The following is an 18,374-nucleotide window of genomic DNA, read 5'->3' on the forward strand; positions in this document are numbered from 1 at the left end:
TTGTTTTTCCCTAGCACACTGTCGAAGCCTCTCATCAACCCTTAACTGCCTAGCCAGGATAAGATGTTCACGAGTGGATGTTCCTTTCAAACACTTATCTTTTCCACAAAATATACTCTCAGGCTGGTATACTCGGGATGTAGATGGTGTTCTCTTATGTCTCTTTGCTGCTCCACTGCTGCCTGGATCGTCTTCTGAATTTTCAGCGGATTTTCTTTTAAAGTTATTCAGATCTCTTTTTAGTGTAAATCGGCTTCTACATTGTCTGTGGTAACAAATGTTGGGCATCTCTTGCTCATGTAGACTTTCTGCAATTTGGAGAATTGGTTTATGATTCCTCACTCGGGCTGCATCAAGAAGCACCAACCATGAGTCATAGTCCTTAGGTGTTACCAGTGTTGTTGGGTCATTATCATAAGTTTCAATATGGATATTGCATTTTTCTTTCGTAGAGTCCATCTTGACAAAGTAGACCTACTGTTCTCCAGGACTATCAGCTTCATCTGCCCTCAGCACAAGTAGTCTAAAAGAAGAGAAACTGGATGCGTTATTTATTTTTACTGTTATATACCGTAAATGAATGATTCAGGAGCGTGATAGTTGTTATTTTAACATCCAATACCTTTCTTAATATAATAGCTATGGATCACATATTGGTATCAAAAGAAAGCTCTTGAAACACAGAATATGAATGATAAGTTGAATCACAAATACCAGACATGATATTATTTCTATTCGGAAAAATTGCGAGTTACATTGAAAAATAATCATTAACTTCAACATGAATATGCTCGTAACTAACACTGTGTACAAGATATTAAAATATGTGATAGCTTATTTTGAAGTCCTTTTCTTGGCCTTTATTTTGGTATATAATAAGTCCTAATAATATTAATGAACTAGCTCGCAGGAGACAAACATCACCTGTAAGTCACGCCGGAAAAAATCACATGTTATACATGAAAAACGGTTGATAACACAAGGAAGGCAAAGAGATATAGAATGCTATCATACATTTTTGAAGACTATAGACATTGGTCTTTCAGTTAATCACTATGAGATTTCCTGCCCCAAAATGGTACCGACCAACCCCCCCGGGCTCATGGACTATCAAGTTGGTAGACCAAGCGATGTTGACAGGTATGAACTATGTGGTTGCAATACTCTCAATTCCTGTTGTGTCTTTCTAGCGATTCAGGAAATGGTCATCCAGCCTGAGGTTGGTGTCAGCTCTTTCCTTTGTCGCCAAAGAAAGGACCATCATGCTATGCTCTGGTGGAGGGACATCTCTTATCCCCCCTCAATGCTGACGATGAAAGTATACTTCCGTCACCCGAATCTTGATACGTAGCCGACAAAAGACTAAGGTCCGTGTGTCGAGATTCCTTGTGCTATTGTTTATGAATATTACTTAAACATTATGTCTCCTCCTCTCTGATCCATGCGAATGATTACTTTATGAAATCTTCTTTGTGATTTAAAAGAGTAACTGAAACGGAGAATATATCCAGGCTCTACCATAATTACAGAGGCATTGTAAAAAGCCTGTTTATGTCAAAGCCCCTTTGTATAAGAAGGAAAAATAAAAATAATAAAAATAAAACAATCTTAAAGTATGTCTATTCTTTTAGAACTTAAAACAATCAGTGATTTCCCGTCTCTTTCAATTTATGAAACTTATTTTGTAGCACCCAAGAACATGTTGAGTAAGTACCAGTATCAATTCTATCTAACGATGGTGAGAATACATATATATACACACACATATATATATATACGTATATATATATATATATATATGTATATATATGTATATATACATATATATATATATATATACATATATATATATATATATATACACCCATTAATTATAGAACACATGGCCATTAATATAAAGAGGAGGACTCTGAAAAATGTAAGAAACTATAGAAGTGCAGATACCGGGATAATGGTAGTGATCACCAGCTCCTCATTGCCACACTAAAATTAGAACTGAAAGTAACCAACAGAAATGTTGATAGAATCCTTAGGTTTGATACAAGTAAGCTTCTAGAAGATGAGTATAAGCAAACCTTTGCAATTGAATGTAGTAATCGATTTCGTCTTAGAGACTTTAAGAGACGAAGAACAGAGAATTAATGAAGAATAGTGTGATATTAAGAACATATATCAGCCAGTTGGAAGGGAAGTTTTGGGACATGCAGTTACAAGGAGAAAATCATGGGTATCAAATAATACTTGGGATAGTATAAAAAGGAGACAAAGACAGAAATTGATTGTTGAAAGTTTTCGAGGAAGTAATGAAAATTACAAGGTAAAGAATGCTAAGTATTCTAGTATTGGTAGTGAAGTCAAAAGAAAAGCCAGGAATGATTGGAGAAAATATATAGACAGGAAAGAAGATGAGGCTGACATACCTATAAATTCAAGGAGTGGCTATGGCGTAAGAATTGCCCACATAATTATTAACGAAATCTCTCCGGAGGCAAAGAAAAGGAATCATATACCCATAAAAAAGAGAGATGGGTCTGTTATAACAACAGAAGATGAAGAAAGACAACGTTAGATGGAACAATTTTGTGAGGTTATGAATAGGCGATATGAAGGGAATAATTTGATTGATATACCTGAAGCTGATGAAGACCTTGATGAGCCCATGAAAGAATTCAGTGTGTTTGAAGTCGAAGCTATCATTAAAAATCTCAAGAAAAGGAAGGCCCATGGATACGATGGAATAACTGCAGAGATGATATTGACCAAAAATGAAGTGACTCACAGAATACTTACAAGATTATTTTGTAAAATGAGGTGTAAAGAGGTAAAAACTGATGAATGGGAGCTAGGAGTGTTGGTGAACATGTCAAAAGAAGGAGCTCTAGCTGACTGCAATTATTACAGAGGCATCACTCTTACGTCAGTTGCCATGAAAATATATAGTATGATCCTTCTAAAGAGACTAGAGTGAAAGATTAATGAAAAGCTGAGAGATGAACAAGCAGGATTTAGACAATGTAAAAGTTCTATTGACTAAATTCTAATTTTGAGACATGTGGTACAGCAATGTGTAGAATATAGAAATCCACTTTGATGGCATTTGTGGACTTTGGAAAAGCCTTTAATAGTGTGTACCGGCCAATTTCGTGGAGAGTCCTGCGTTATTATGGAGTTCCTCTTAAATATGTAAATTTGATTAAGTCAGATTATAAGCATAGCAATAGCAAAGTTAATGTTAATGGAGTCCTATTGAAAGAATTTCCAGTGAACAGTAGAGTACTCCAAGGGAATGTGTTTTCACCTACGTTGTTTATCCCCCTCATGGATTTTGTAATGCATAGGACAGTTGAGGATGGTGGAGAAGGATTGTACTGGATTGGTAACAGGAAATTAGCTGACCTAGATTATGCTGATGACGCTGTCCTTATTAGCAGAACACCATAGGACTCGCAAAGTTTGCTTACCAGAATACAGGATATATCACATAACGTTAGGCTAAAGATAAATAGAAGAAAGACAGAGATGACGAGAATGGAAGATGAAAGGAGAAAGGATTAATGAGGTGGGATCATTCAAGTATTTAGGAACTACGATCTTTAATATAGGATCTTTAGAATTTGAGTCCATTGAAAGATTGAAAAAAATAAATCAGACAATGACTAGGTTAGGTAAAATTTGGAAATCAAATCGCCTGGAATTACATATGAAAATCAGTCTTTATGTCAGTTTAGTGAGTTCTGAGTTACAGCATGGACATGAGTCATGGTATGACAATAAAACAATATCCAACAGATTTTTGTATATTTGAGAAGAAAGCCCTCAGAAGAATATTATGAGTTAGATAGCAGGACAGGGTTAGAAATGGAACTATAAAAGAGATTATTCGAGTGCCATATTTGGATGAGATCATGGTGAGGGGCAGATGGAGATGATTTGGACATACTCTAAGCACTCCCCAATGGGGATTAGTTCATCAAACTTTCAACTCGGCTCCACAAGGCAATAGAAGAGATGGAAGACCCAGGCCTAATGGCTGAGGACTATGAAGCGTGAGGTAGATGATGATGAATAGAGACGACTGGCGAAATCTAACCGAGGTCCTTTGCGTCAATAGGTGTAGGAGATGATGATGATCATATATATATATATATATATATATATATGTATGTATGTATGTATATTCATAAACAGTATTTACTGCACATATATACATACATAAATATGTACATACTGTATAAATTCCCACTAAATAAATTTTACTTAGAAAATTATATTTTAAAAACTAATAATACTAACGGTTACATTTATCACAAGTGTTTAAGGTATGTAAAAAGCTAATTAAGAAATACGTCATCAAATCACCTGAAGTTATTAGTTGGTCTCTTTATAAACTCCGACATTCGGGATCCTTCCTCAGAGAAGGTGAACCTGTCAATTCAGTTGACTCTTTCACTTCTGCAAGAGAACTCTTCTTCGACTCTACTGAGCCAAGATGGAATCCGTCCAGCTGACTTTGGGTCTGCTCTTTCTGGTAAGCTCAAGTCTATATTCTCTTTTATAGATAGGCTGTCTTGCTAGTTATACAATTCTAAGGCAACCATTTGATGTTTGTGAGAAAAGTTTCTATGTTCATAAGTTTTTTTTTTTTTTTTTTTTTTTTTTTTTTAACGATGCTTCTTCGACCGCTACTTTCCCACTATCTGCTCAATCTTACTACGTTATACATAAAAAATAGATCAGGTGATTTTTATCTATAAAAAGAAAATGTGATATTTTCTTATTTTTCGCCCAGATTTTTCTTTTAGAACTTTCGGGAAGTCAATTCATTGTAGGCTTAGAATTTGTTAATAGTTTAACCACAAGAGTAAACTTTCAGTTTCTTCGAGGTAGACCCAAAGAGTTCTGATACAGATTTCAGTTGGGACTTACAGATGTCAAATATAGTTCAATTGCATACGACTTCGATGTGTTTATAGTTTAACCAAGGGTTCACTTTAAGGAAACACTTCTATAAACAACCCTTTGGAAATTCTTATTCATGCATCTTCTAAAACGATGTTATGTGGAAGCTATTTGACCAAAATTCTCAGCTGGAATATATAAAATGACACGTTTCTTAAGAAGAATTCCAAATAAATCAACATTAAATGGAGTCACGCATATCAAATTTATGTACAGCTCATTAATTTCATAGTATATTTTCAATATCTGATTTTCCTTTTTTACATGAAAAGTAGTAAAGATATAAAAGGTAACAAGCATCCAGCCCTAACAAAGGCTTATTATATTCCTAAATGACAAAAACTTTTCTATCTCATATCTAGGGAATTTCTGCCAGGCTTTTGTAATTTCCTTCCTAGCAGTTTCCTCCACCAAAAAATTAGGTTTGCATTGTTCCAGTGAAGAGACGAGAATTTGACTCTGCACCATCTTCAGTTTAAGAATAAACAAATTCAACAATAAACGCAAGGTGGTAGGAAATTTTAAAACATATCTTATGTTAGGTTAAAGAAAAATACTTTCAAGTCATTTCTAAGCTTCTAGCCGAAATAAATATTAAGATCATCATCAACATTTATACTACGTAAAATGAAAACGACCAACATACAAAACTTCGCTAACCAGGTAATACAGTGGTTTCTAACCTTTTTTTCTGTCATTTCCCCCCTGCACCTAGTTCAACCATCCAGATTTCCCCCTTCATGCCCCGCCTAGCCCTCATGCCCACTCGCCTGCCTCAGAAATGGGCATGATATTCCAATTCTCCCCTTGAATATCATGTCATTGAGAACTGATATGATCATATCACAATTGAATGGCTAACAACAAATTGCCGCACGTACTATGAGGACATTTTCCGCTTGTTTTAGTTAGTAGGTAGTGTAATTATTTCCCCCCTGGAAGCTTCAAATTTCCCCCAGGTTGGGAACCACTGAGGTAATACATGAAGATACGGGATATACGTATTTACGTATATGGGATATACGTCAGAAAATTTAAGGCAAAGAGCGAGAGTACTTTGAAAAGGCTTAAAAGATTTTTCAATATTTGATGAACTACGCGAGATCGCTCGAAGACTATAGTTTCCTTCCTTTGGGAAATTGTGATTAGGATTAAGATTTGATATTGTTATGGCATCCTGTCAGGCCAACTCCTAAGAGTTCTTTTCAAACAGACATCTTCCATTAGTGCATTACATTGTGCATTTACCACATTACCCGTTATGTTACTTGATTAGTGAAGCATTTGAATCCCGAGTCTTTCATTTCTTTGACTTTAAAACTTTAAAACTATAGAATGGTCTTTTTACCCGTTCATAATTTCAAGAGAAGGTTTTGATATTCTGGTCTGAGGCTGATACAGGCTATGCATACATATATACTATACATATATAATATATACAATATATACATATATAAATATGTCTATCATGCATATATATATATATATATATATATATATATATATATATATATATATATGTGTGTGTGTGTATTTGTGTGTGTGCGTGTGTGTGTGTGTGTGTGTGTGTGTGTGTGTGTGTGTGTATTTTATGCCCTTTCCCCCTTTGAAATATATAGTGCAAGTTAAACATTCTGCTCCAACAACAAATCCTTTTCGATGAGACCTTTAGCCCCAAATCCATTATTTTCTTGATTGCAACGGATACATGGTTCACTTTAACTACATTCTATCAGATGTTATATGAATTATGATGCCCTTGTCACGATATATTTTCTTTTTTTATATATATAAAAAGCATTTAGGTCATTTACAGAAATTAATAAATACTTGTTAATCCTGGTCTACTGTTAATCCTGGTACAGTATAGATGTCTATTCTGATATGTGGTGTAAATGATATATCTGACATTATATTGTTTACATTTATATCCCCCTTTCTTCTTCAGAGTTTCTTGTGCGTGAATGCCGTTCCCACTGGGAAAGGAACGTAAGTACTTTTTATTTTTTGGGAAATCTACTGACATAATGACCATGAGAATTGTAATTGTAATATCATGAAACTCTTAACCAGTTTGAACGTCTTTGATAACCTTCGGGTCATTTATTTTTATCGATTGGAACTTTCTTGATTATCATAAACATAATTTCAACCGTATTCTTGACAAGAAAGGAAATAAAGACAGCAATATCAGTAACATTAATAATTGTATCTACAGTATGATAATTGGGAAACAGCATTAAAAAGCTTAAAATAAACCTGGGCGTTATTCTAGAACATGGGAAAAACTTCTCTAATAAAGACATGGTATTAGTTACAAGAAAAAGACTCGTTTTCTTCGAAAGTTACCTATATTTCCGTCGCAAATAAATAGTTGATAAGATATATCCCAATACACCTTACGGTAATGGGGTGGGGACCTCACAGTGGGAAGCGGGGGTTTTAGGTGGGGAAAATTTACTGGCGAATCAATAAATAATGGTAATACTAACCTATTCTTCCTAATACATTATTCTCTGGGATGCACAATGAATCCATGAAAAATTGCACAAAATATAGGGATCCTCTTCCTCTGAAATATGCCTTTGAAATTCTCCATGCTCTTTAATATAGAAATCGAATGTTTACGAACATGTTTCTTGAATAATAATAATAATAATAATAATAATAATAATAATAATAATCATAGTCAAAACAAGTTGGAAAAATACATAGTTCTTGTATGTTATATGAAAAAGTGACTTATTTGGGGGGGGGGGAGATATCATGACAAAACCTGCGTGACACGCACAACTTTACCTATGGGGTGGGCCGCCCGCTTACTTAGGATTGATAATCTATTAATCCTGGCTTACTTATCCTTCACCGTGTAGGCCGGAGGGGGGGGGGGGCTAATGTCTGACTACCCGTTACCACCTGGGTTTCACTTTACACGTAACTAATGATTTATCTGCCAATTTTGATTCAATACAAAACGTGTCATTTATGACGGATTACGTGGCCAGAAATTTCTAAGAAACCATGGAGAGAGAGAGAGAGAGAGAGAGAGAGAGAGAGAGAGAGAGAGAGAGAGAGAGAGAGAGAGAGAGAGATTTTTTCTTGAAAGTCCGCTAATAAAGTTATTGTTGTAAAATGGTGGAAAAACTGAACATGTCAACCAGTTATTCTCATATATCCCACAAGCACCTGTTCTCGTACACAAGGCTGATCAATCTAGCGTTATCCATGGTGGAATCATAAAATCAATCGAAATTGTGTTATCCCTCAAAGGTTAAAGTGTCCCAAGTGCAATTCTGGTTAGGATTTATTTGTGATTTACTTTTTTTGTGACCTTTGAATGAGGATCAAGGGTGCAACGCCCCCCCCCCCCGGGTTGGTCTGTGACCTGGGAAGGGGGGTTTGGGGGTCTGTGACCTGTGAACCAATAGGTTAGGTTAGGTGGATTTGTTATGTTTTGTGCTCTTTTAAAAATCTCGAAAGTGTTAAATAATCACGTTGTGTCCTGTTTTCGCACCCAAAGTCTGAGGTTCCCCCTATGTCCGTCGCGAAGTTGGGGGGGGGGCGTCCATAACGGTAGATTGATTGATTGATTTGAAATTCTCTGGCATCCTGACATCGAAGGTCATTGACACCCCATAACGGTAGGACAGCTTATTTGTAGTGGGAATAAAAGTCAAATTCGTTAAAAGCACACTACTTACTGTTAGAATAGCTGTTTTTCCTGTAATTTTACCTAAACCTGGAATTGACTTGGACGAGGAACAGTACTTTTGAGTAAGTTTTTTTTTCTTGTTGATTCAGTAAATTATCAGCGATATCGATATTTTTAAAATTCTTTTGTCAATAACATAAATATTTTCAATCCATCTCGTATTTTTAAAATAAACATTTCACACAAACATGTGCGAATGTAATAAGTATCTATGTACCTTTTATAATCACATTAGAATATACTTTTCCAGCGTAATTTTGAAATTTATTTCTATCTATTCAATTTCACACTTTTTCTTCTCCCAACCAGTACTCCGCACAAAGACCCCAGAGAGGGTAAAATGCAAGGAATCTATGTGCATAGCTGGAATACAGATTTTGCAGAACATAGCTGGTTCTTTACAGAGGGTAATACACAAGGTAGGCCTACTCTATAAATTATCTTCTTAGAAAAATCAAGCCTTCAATAAACTTGAGAAAATCTAATGGTTCTCAAAATTAGGGCTATTTAGTTTTATGAGAATTCACATTAAATAATTACAAGTTAATAATAACCTAGGCAACGTTCTTGGTTTTTTTTAACGATAGTATGTATTACGTCCAGATGTAGGAGTAACGGACCAGTCTTCAACATCAGAACCAGCACCAGCAGTGACAACAAAACCAGCACCAGCAGTGACAACAAAACCAACAACAGCAACTGGGACATGTGGTAAGTACAGAATTACTATGAAATTTCTTTTGAATATTTGTGTTACTAAATAGTTTTTATTTTAAGTTTTCCCCATCGAAAATCAAAAAAAATATATATAAAAAAAATACACAACAGACATGTTGTGGAAGGAAGTTGGATACTGTAGACTACACAATAAATAGAAATAATTAATGTTTCTCCTATATGATGGAGGGTAACATGTCCATTAGGCAACTGGTAAAAGCGAGTGAGGCACCTAAACAAATTGGGATTTGCATACCTTACAATGCTGAGTAGGCCAATCAATTCAAAATCCATTTGTCATAATCGTTGGTAGAATAGGAGTAAAGTTAGGTAAATCTACACATGTACATATATCTCTCAGGAAACACCAATAATCATTCCTGAAAGAAAGAAATTTACCAGACTGTATATAGCTTATATTTATCCATACTATACAGTATGTACTGTATACACACAAATATATATATATATATATATATATATATATATATATATATATATATATATATATATATATATATATATGTATATATATATATATATATATATATATATATATATATATACAGATATATATATACATATATATATATATATATATATATATATATATATACATATATATTTATTATGGTCCTTTATCTGGGAACCAAAATATAATATTATATATATTATGGCTGGCAAGCTATACAACCTCTAGAGTTCCAAACTCATCTGTTTGTTTTTTTATTAAATCTGTTACACTTGAAAATATTAATACCCGAGCTCTAAGACGATTATAAAACTCCCCGACAGCATTATATAAAATACTGAATATCCAAAGGTCTCTTTAATTACACTCAAGACAAAACTGGGTAATTATTATTATGATCTATTTAAACAACTTCTTCGATTCATTAACAGGATACGAGTGAGTATGAGATAAACACTGGTGATTGAAATAATACACTCTTTACAAATATAAATATATTCTATATAAATTATAACACTGACAGAATTTACATAAAAAGAAATAAATTACTCGAAATATTAAGTCTGAACAAAACTTAGATTAAGACAAAAATGTTTTACTCTGAAAATTATATAATCACTTGAGTTGAAATCTTAAATCCGAATAAAACCTTAGACTAAGACAAAAAAATTAATTACACTCTAATGCTTAAATTCGTAAAGAACTTACATAAAGTAACTGATAAATTTACTAACTTCACGTAATTTACTTGCACAGGGCCAATTAAAAAAAATTTACGCAATATCAACACTCACCACAACACAATAGATTTAAAATTTCTGGCAATTTTACGTTATATACGCGGGCTCCAAATCACTTTGGATAGGACACACTAAAAACACTTGGAGAGAGAGAGAGAGGGGGCCACTTTGGCTCTTTCACAGGATGGTTGTTTCTCTTCTGCTGCTATGCAGCCCTGGGGCGCTCATATAAGACTTGGTTACTTCCAGAATATTCTAGGTTCGAGAACTGGAAGCTTGGGATTGGCATAAGGGCCTAAGGATTGCCAAATTACTCTCTCGGACGGGTACCAACGCAACTGCAAGGCGACTTTCCCTCAGCTAGCTCCACCCACCCTTTGTCCTTAAAATAAAGAAAAGATCATATTATTTTCTTTAAGTCTTCATCGTAAGGTTGTTGTAGCTCAAGTAATTCACTTCTCTTGCGCAGTATGTGGCCGACGAAATCCAGTCTCCCGGATTGTTGGAGGAATACAAACAACAGTGCATGAATATCCTTGGCAAGTTGCGTTAACAACATCTTCATCTAGTACACCATATTGTGGTGGTACCATCATCTCCAGCCAGTGGATCCTAACAGCAGCTCATTGTGTTGATGGGTAAGAGTTCTACTTCTTGGTAACGCTCTCTTGCTTCTGATCCGGAGAACCTTCACCATTATTTCTGTGTTCAGAACAATTAATATTAGCATCTCAAATCTTATGTTTAGCCAACTATATTAATACTGGATAGGATATTAAGTGTTTTGAATATATTTGTTCCTATATCAAACAACTCCTACATAGTCTTAGAGGTCATTATCATAGCCCATCCAGTGTATTAAACTTGAAAAAAAGTCTCTTCATCTAACACACCATTAAAGTATCATTGGCTAGCTGATACCCGATGTGTGAATATAGTAGTACAGGAATTGAAAATCTCTTTATTCTTGTGGAGAAAATTCGTATTGATACATTTCTGTGTTGTTTTGCAACATTCACTGAGGAAAATTGGCCAGAGGAATTCGAAATAATGTAAACAAATATAACATAAGAACTATAGCAACTTTACCTATTTATTGGTGTTGATAATATGAATTTACAGCTTAACAAATAATCAAGTAATTTCATCTAAGAAACACAAAAACACAATAAAACCACTATAATAATACAAAAAAAAAAAAAAAAAGTCTGATATTCCTGACAATGATCCCATTTATCTTTCAGAGCCAGTGCATCAAGCGTCTATGTAGTAGTTGGAGAACATGACTGGTCCGTGACGACTGAGACGTCATCAACACAAAGGATCCAGGCGTCAAGTGTAAGTTAGTTAATATTTGGTATTTGCTGTCAAAAATATTCTATTAGAGATTCTTTTTATAAGGAGCCAGAAAATTAGTGAAGGGTTTCTTATTTTTTTTTTTCTAAAACTGAAAATCTTGCTCAATGCATTGCAGTATATCTTGGTTTGCTATCCATGAAAGATGGGAAAATTTGAAGTAAATAGTGCAACCCAATACAGTACAATCTTTCTGATTTTAAAATACTGTTTTTAAAATAACAGGGATCTTGTAAAAGTTAAGATAATGTGATATGAAAAAATAAGTTTGATCAATCATTCTCTTTGCAGATCATCATGGACAATTACAACAGTAATACTATGGACAACGATGTGGCTTTGATCAAATTGACCTCTGCGATCACCTTCCCATCAGACAACAAGATTGCTCCGGCTTGCCTCCCAAATGCAGGCGATGACTATAGCAATGTGAATGCTACAGTCACCGGCTGGGGAACATTAACACAGGGTTTGTATGCTAATAATGAGCATCCACAAAAGATGAAATATTCCTTTACCTTAAGCAACAAAGAGCTAGCAATTCTTTTATCAGAGATACATGTTGGTCTAGACCACACACTGGCCATGCACCTGCTATACATTCTATTTGCAGTTTCTGTTTTTTTTTTTAGTTTAAGCTGTCAAAGCATCGAATTCTCCATAAAGAAAATAATAATCCTATATGTTAGCCTGCTGGGAATCGTCAAAAAACATAGTTGGCTTCTTGAGGTGGAAAGTATTGGAGATGAACGAAATAGAGGATTAATTCAAAGATTAATAGCAGTAAGAATTTAATTTTTGGAGTAATTCAAAGATTCGAGCCAGATAAGTAAAAATAAAGGTGCCTGTGTTCATGGTTAGTGAGAATAGAAATTTATTTTTGAATTTCTTATCCATTTCATTATCAACTAAGGGTCACATCATCCTCTACATCTGTGTGGTGTATATTGAAGTACCCAGAGAAGTGAACCTCAGCATGTAGGTGAAGAGTTAGTAATGAGTCATAACAAGAAATAAGATAAATGAAAACAGGAACAGTGTTTGTACAATAAGGCTAACAACAATAAAAGAAAATAAGAAGAGAAGTTTGAGGAACACCTTTTGGGGTAGACCCTTAAGCTTAGCTACGATACTTGTAATGGCGTCATTCTTAAAACTGAATCATCAGTAGAAGCTGTAGTGAGAGGTTTTTAGAGCTTCATGTAATACAATAACTGGCCAACTGGATTTCGGAGAGGAGAAAATTGAAAAGTGTAAAACTAATCAATATTAATCTACAAGAAGGGTAGACTGCGCACCAGACCTTAATAGTAGAGCAGTAAACAGAAGGGTTTTAGTTTGAACCGTTACCACATCAGCTTTATCATTAGAGTTGAAATCCTCCCTAGAGCTTGTATCACCGTTATGAAATAATCATTAAGGAAATTACATTGAAAGCAAAACATAATGTATATTTATTATGTGAGATGGGTAAGGAGAGTAGAGAATGTGAAGACTACCATGCAAAACTATCTAGTGGGTTAGAGGCAAAGGCGAAAATGCCTGAAATCGCTATGGCTTAGCTAGCCTTAAGGTGGTCCTATTATGATTCAATGGGTGCATCCTAATTGAGTGGATGCATTGGCCAAATTAATTTTTGATTAATTGAAAATGGAGTTATACAATGTCTATCAAATAATAAGTAAGGACAAATTTCCTCGACTTTTTCATTTGATTACGTTACTGTTGGTTCTCACCATTTTGGAAAGAGGTTTTTTTTTCTAACTTCACGAACATTATTACCAAAAACTTTTTACATTGCAGGTGGTAATCAGCCTAATGAACTTTATGAAGTGGACGTTCCAACAATGTCCAACACACAGTGTCAACAATTTTTAGGAAGTGGAATCACAAATAACATGATCTGTGCTGGACTGGCTGCTGGAGGAAAAGATTCTTGTCAGGTTTGTTCATTTACAACAACAGGGTTACATTATGAAATCAAGATATATTAGTAACTACACATTTACAATGTCATATTGAAAGACGTGAAGAAGAACTTGCAGGACTTCAGTACTCCCAATTAGAAATGCTTGTTATTTCTTAGACAAGAGTTGATACAGACAAAATTTATGCAAAATTACAAACAGCAGTAGTCTACTTTCAGAGGGCAAAAGAAACATTGAAAAAAAAGACAGGAATAGAGAAGTACAGGCAAACGTAGTGGTGCTCCCGTTTTGTAGGAACTTCTCACAAATGTGTGGGAGAAACAGCCTTTTGTGGGCCATTTTTAAAGGATTTTTGTGGGTATTTTACTTGTAATGAGTAAATTTTCGTTTTTTTTATGTATCAAATTTGAAAAGATGCCAAATGTATATGGTCATGATTATTGAATAGTCAATGTAGTACTGTATTTATTTATAGAATGGTTAGAGCCATATATTGATAACCGAGGCCAGATCCAATACTATTTTCCAAGCTTACATGAAGTCGATGATAGGTCATGGTGCAGATAAAAAAACATTTGGATTTAGAAAGGTCTCCTGAGAGTAAAATACAGATATCTATCGAAGAGACAGAGTAGTGAGGAGAAAGTTGTTTTATCATAATTAGACAACAACCTCCGTTCTATGTGCTGACAGTAGTTATTCTTATAAACAAGAAAATGTTCTAACCTCAAATATAACTAGTTTCGGTTGAGTCCTAATAGAATTTTCTCTTTTCAGGGTGACTCCGGTGGTCCATTAGTGACTCCAGGTAACACAGCTAATACATTCATGGTGGTGATTGGAGTGGTGTCCTGGGGTTATGGCTGCGCCGGTGCAAACAGTCCTGGAGTGTACGCCCGAGTAGGCAGTAAGTGAATTACAGGGAAAATTTGTTTGATTGATTTCTACTACGAAAACCTTAAACTTGATTGTGAAAAGATTTTCAGAATGGAAATATTTAAATAATTTCAAAGCATTGGTGTTCTGTCCCAAAGCAGTTACGGTTTCACATACTACTTCCACTCGAATGTTGTCCTCTAAGTTCACGTTAGAAGCTTCCTGGGATGATTTTGTAGTCATGTATCTTGAGAGGAAATATGCAGCAATGATACTTTTTTGAGAAGGTATTTGTTGTGGAACTTGAATTGGAGTGTACTTTCATCCAGGTTGAACAATCTTGTGTTGATAACATCTTAAGGGCCCTGTCACCCAGCAGTTTGATGAGTGGGTGGTGGTCTTTTATGATGGTGACATTTGGGCACCCAAGAAGGAACAATCTGGCCTTTCGCAAGCATCAGGTGACTGCGAGTGTTTCTCCTTCTACTGGAGCGTAAAGTTTCAATGGGAGTGATATGTTGACCATGAATAGGGTGAAACGCTAGCTACCTGTGGATTTCCTGAGGTCCCTGAAGAGCTCCATGATGGATGCAATTGCGAAGCAGGGGCTAACTGGCTCACAAATCTACCACAACCTATTATCAGTAATAGCAGGATTTTTAGGTATATAGCTGTTACAAAAAGTATTTAGACATTCATCTGTGGGTTTATATTCCTCCCATCCCACATCAAACCTGATGAAGGTAACCTCTCTCTTACAAAATTTGAACTTCCCTGGTTTGAGTGCAGTCCCTGCAGAGGCACAAATTGATAGGAATTCATACATGTACCATAATGCCTTTTCAATGCTGTGATTATACAGCAGTGCCATCAAAACATGCTTCCTGGTGATGTACTGTAGGGTGTTTTCAATCCTTCTTTTCATATATGCATTAGACCCTGAATAATGACCTGGAAGTTTTATGGTAATGATACCGTTGCCATGGTTTGATGAAGATCGTGAGTGGGCGGCTATCCTCATTCAACTCTATTTGGTGGAAATCCCAATGGGCGTTAATTGTAGTCTTATATGTGTATATGAGTGCTAGAAACTAAGTCGATGGGTGCCAGTGTATGATGAATCTTACGAAGTCAGTGGGTGTTGAACCATTGGAAGTCTACTGAATGGCGAGGCTATCCCATCTTCTTAGTTGCAGGGACCATCCTCGCACAACACTCCATTGCATCCCCTGCTGGAACTGGTTCTATCTTGCCCTTCCAAATGTCTTTGATAAGCTGGATCTTAGCATCTTCTTCCCAATATATAGACATTACTACCAGTGTATGACAGGCATTCGGTAAAATGTCATGCAGTTAGTGTATATTTTCTGCTTGCCCTTAATTGCAGGTAAAGATTCCCTTGTCATGTTGGAGGTCAGAAACGAAATGTTATGTAACAGCCATTCTTTCAGTTTTGGGATGTTCACTTAAATGGGTGGGATTAGTACTGTAATTGGCTTCATTGTCTGAGAAGGGTAGAGCTATGAGACTGCCTTGCTAGTGACATCTGCTGATGCAATGAGGGGGAAAGGGTTAGTAAACCCCAGTAGTTCTAATCTCAGCTCCATACATACTCTCAATGACATAAATGTTCATGTCCGTTGGCACGAAGTAAATCGCCCGCCCACTTCAATGGTGAATGGCGTTAACCTAAGGTAAAGATGGACACCAATCTCCTTCTAAGGAAGACAAGAACCTTGATTGTGAAGGGATAGAGAGCGGTGTCTCTGCAAGGATCACCACACGCGAGGCAAGCGGTGATTTTTTTGAGCTCCTGCAGCATTCTGGAAGTGTTCTACCTCCTGGTAGCCATGACATGTCACACTTTTTGCTGGGCATGATGTTCAACCAGGTGAAGGACATCCCTCACAGTTTTGGCATTGCTTCACATTTGATTTGCCGTTCAAAACTGCTACGTCTAGCTCAACATCATTTTTGTCAGAGATGTCATTGAATGTATCACACGCCTGAAATATATGCCTTATAAGAACCCGATCACTAAGACCTATCATTATTTTATGCAATAGTATATATTTAGCTAAGCACTCTCCACAGTGAGGGCACCAAAAATCACAATCAGTGTCATTTGAGTTCTCTTTGAGACATGATCGCTTACAGACTCCTCGCACCCTAGGATGAAGGCAAAAAATTTTGACCACTGCACTGCGCCATTAGATGACTGTAATACAATATTTTCGATGGCATCTAAAGGTATGTCTAAAGTAAGGGCATTCCATTAAGCATCCACGTACTGAGCATCCAGTGCATGTTGTAGTGCTGGAACATGTGCAGAACGTTATCCTGTGGCAGAAACTTGTTAAGGTGAATCAAATTCCACATCGAACATTTCCAGGGCCTAAATGCCACTGAGGCTATGCCAACATATCACTTCTCTGGGGCAGCAGAAACAAGGATTTGACGGCATATGGTCAGGAATTGGGAAAGGCATCCTGAAGGGAGTTGATGGCACGTTACTGGTCTGCAATTATCATTTGTGCCAGTAATACCGCCCATGACAAGGCCCTTAGCATTGCAAATGCACGCAACAGTGTACCCTAGATGGTTGTTTGTATAAAGGTCAGGACTGACTTGGTTTGAAAGGTCATTGCACCATGATCGGTTTGCAATGAGAAAACGGGATCCTTAGTAAATTTTACTGTGAGATACCAAATGGTTGTAACCCAATATCAGTCGGCAGCACATTATCAAAATATATAATAGAAACAAAAAAGTTATGAGCTAATGACATTATACCCGAGAGATAAAATGATGAACCACTAACATCATTGATACTGTACTTAGCTTTAATTCATTTAAAGTTTTTTTTTTTAAGGAATATTATGGTGAACTGATTTTGGATATGTATTTTTTTCAGACTATCTCTCTTGGATATCTACAAACATCGCTGGTTCTCAAACTTGCCCAAGTCCATAGATGACATCAAATGGACCACAGAAAATTTGAACGAGATCATATCACTGCAATCAGGCATTAAATCAATTTTCATTATATGGAATTACTATTCTTTTTCTTAAAATATTGTTGTTAATTCATTCCTTTTCTTTAACAATTGTGGTAAATTAAATATATTGGCATTAAAAAATCTATGATTTATCCTCACAATACCAATACCTCAATTGTGTGACCTTGCCAATCTTGGCTTCAAAGGTCTCACTGAGACTGGGTGGCTTTGTTAAACTTTCAACATAATAGATATCTATATTTTGAGGAAAAGTTTTGTTTTGAAAGAAATTAAAACTAAAGTTATGGGTTCATCTAAATACAGAAAATCTAATGATGTACCTATTGTTAAACATATGAAGACTTGAGCTGCTTCAAAATAATCCTGGAATGAGTGTTATATGAAACAAGGTTCAACTTGCTTGAAATTTTTATGCATATAATCTAGTTTATTTTGATAGTTCAGAGTTTGCATCAGCAACAATCGCTGTTTTTCTCATAAATGATTCAGTATCTTTTTCGTAAGCAGAAAAAGTTGAAAATTATGTACTTTGAAATAACTTTCATTCAAGATCCCTTTCCCTTATGCACAGCCATGTAGCTTTATATTTTCC

At 35.6% G+C, this 18,374-nt stretch overlaps 1 protein-coding gene across 1 annotated transcript; it reads left to right on the plus strand.

The window, feature by feature from the left end:
• The first annotated feature begins 4,404 nt into the window (after positions 1-4,404).
• Positions 4,405-17,884, plus strand: LOC137642447 (trypsin-1-like). Its single transcript, XM_068375006.1, has 10 exons — positions 4,405-4,528; positions 6,908-6,948; positions 8,981-9,090; positions 9,275-9,382; positions 11,070-11,238; positions 11,845-11,938; positions 12,248-12,425; positions 13,760-13,899; positions 14,662-14,791; positions 17,675-17,884. Exons 1-10 carry the CDS (start codon positions 4,490-4,492, stop codon positions 17,731-17,733), a joined length of 1,068 nt encoding a protein of 355 aa, XP_068231107.1. The 5' UTR covers positions 4,405-4,489; the 3' UTR covers positions 17,734-17,884.
• Positions 17,885-18,374: the final 490 nt, after the last annotated feature.

This window comes from Palaemon carinicauda, chromosome 6 (assembly GCF_036898095.1).
Source record: "Palaemon carinicauda isolate YSFRI2023 chromosome 6, ASM3689809v2, whole genome shotgun sequence".
Classification (NCBI taxonomy): Eukaryota; Metazoa; Arthropoda; class Malacostraca; order Decapoda; family Palaemonidae; genus Palaemon; species Palaemon carinicauda.

Bases quoted from the DNA above. Each gene is read 5' to 3' on its own strand.
- LOC137642447 (XM_068375006.1), top strand. From the start codon at position 4,490: ATGGAATCCGTCCAGCTGACTTTGGGTCTGCTCTTTCTG. The intron at 6,949-8,980 runs GTAAGTACTTTT...TCTCCCAACCAG, and splicing joins GTTCCCACTGGGAAAGGAAC to TACTCCGCACAAAGACCCCA. The intron at 9,383-11,069 runs GTAAGTACAGAA...TCTCTTGCGCAG, and splicing joins AACAGCAACTGGGACATGTG to TATGTGGCCGACGAAATCCA.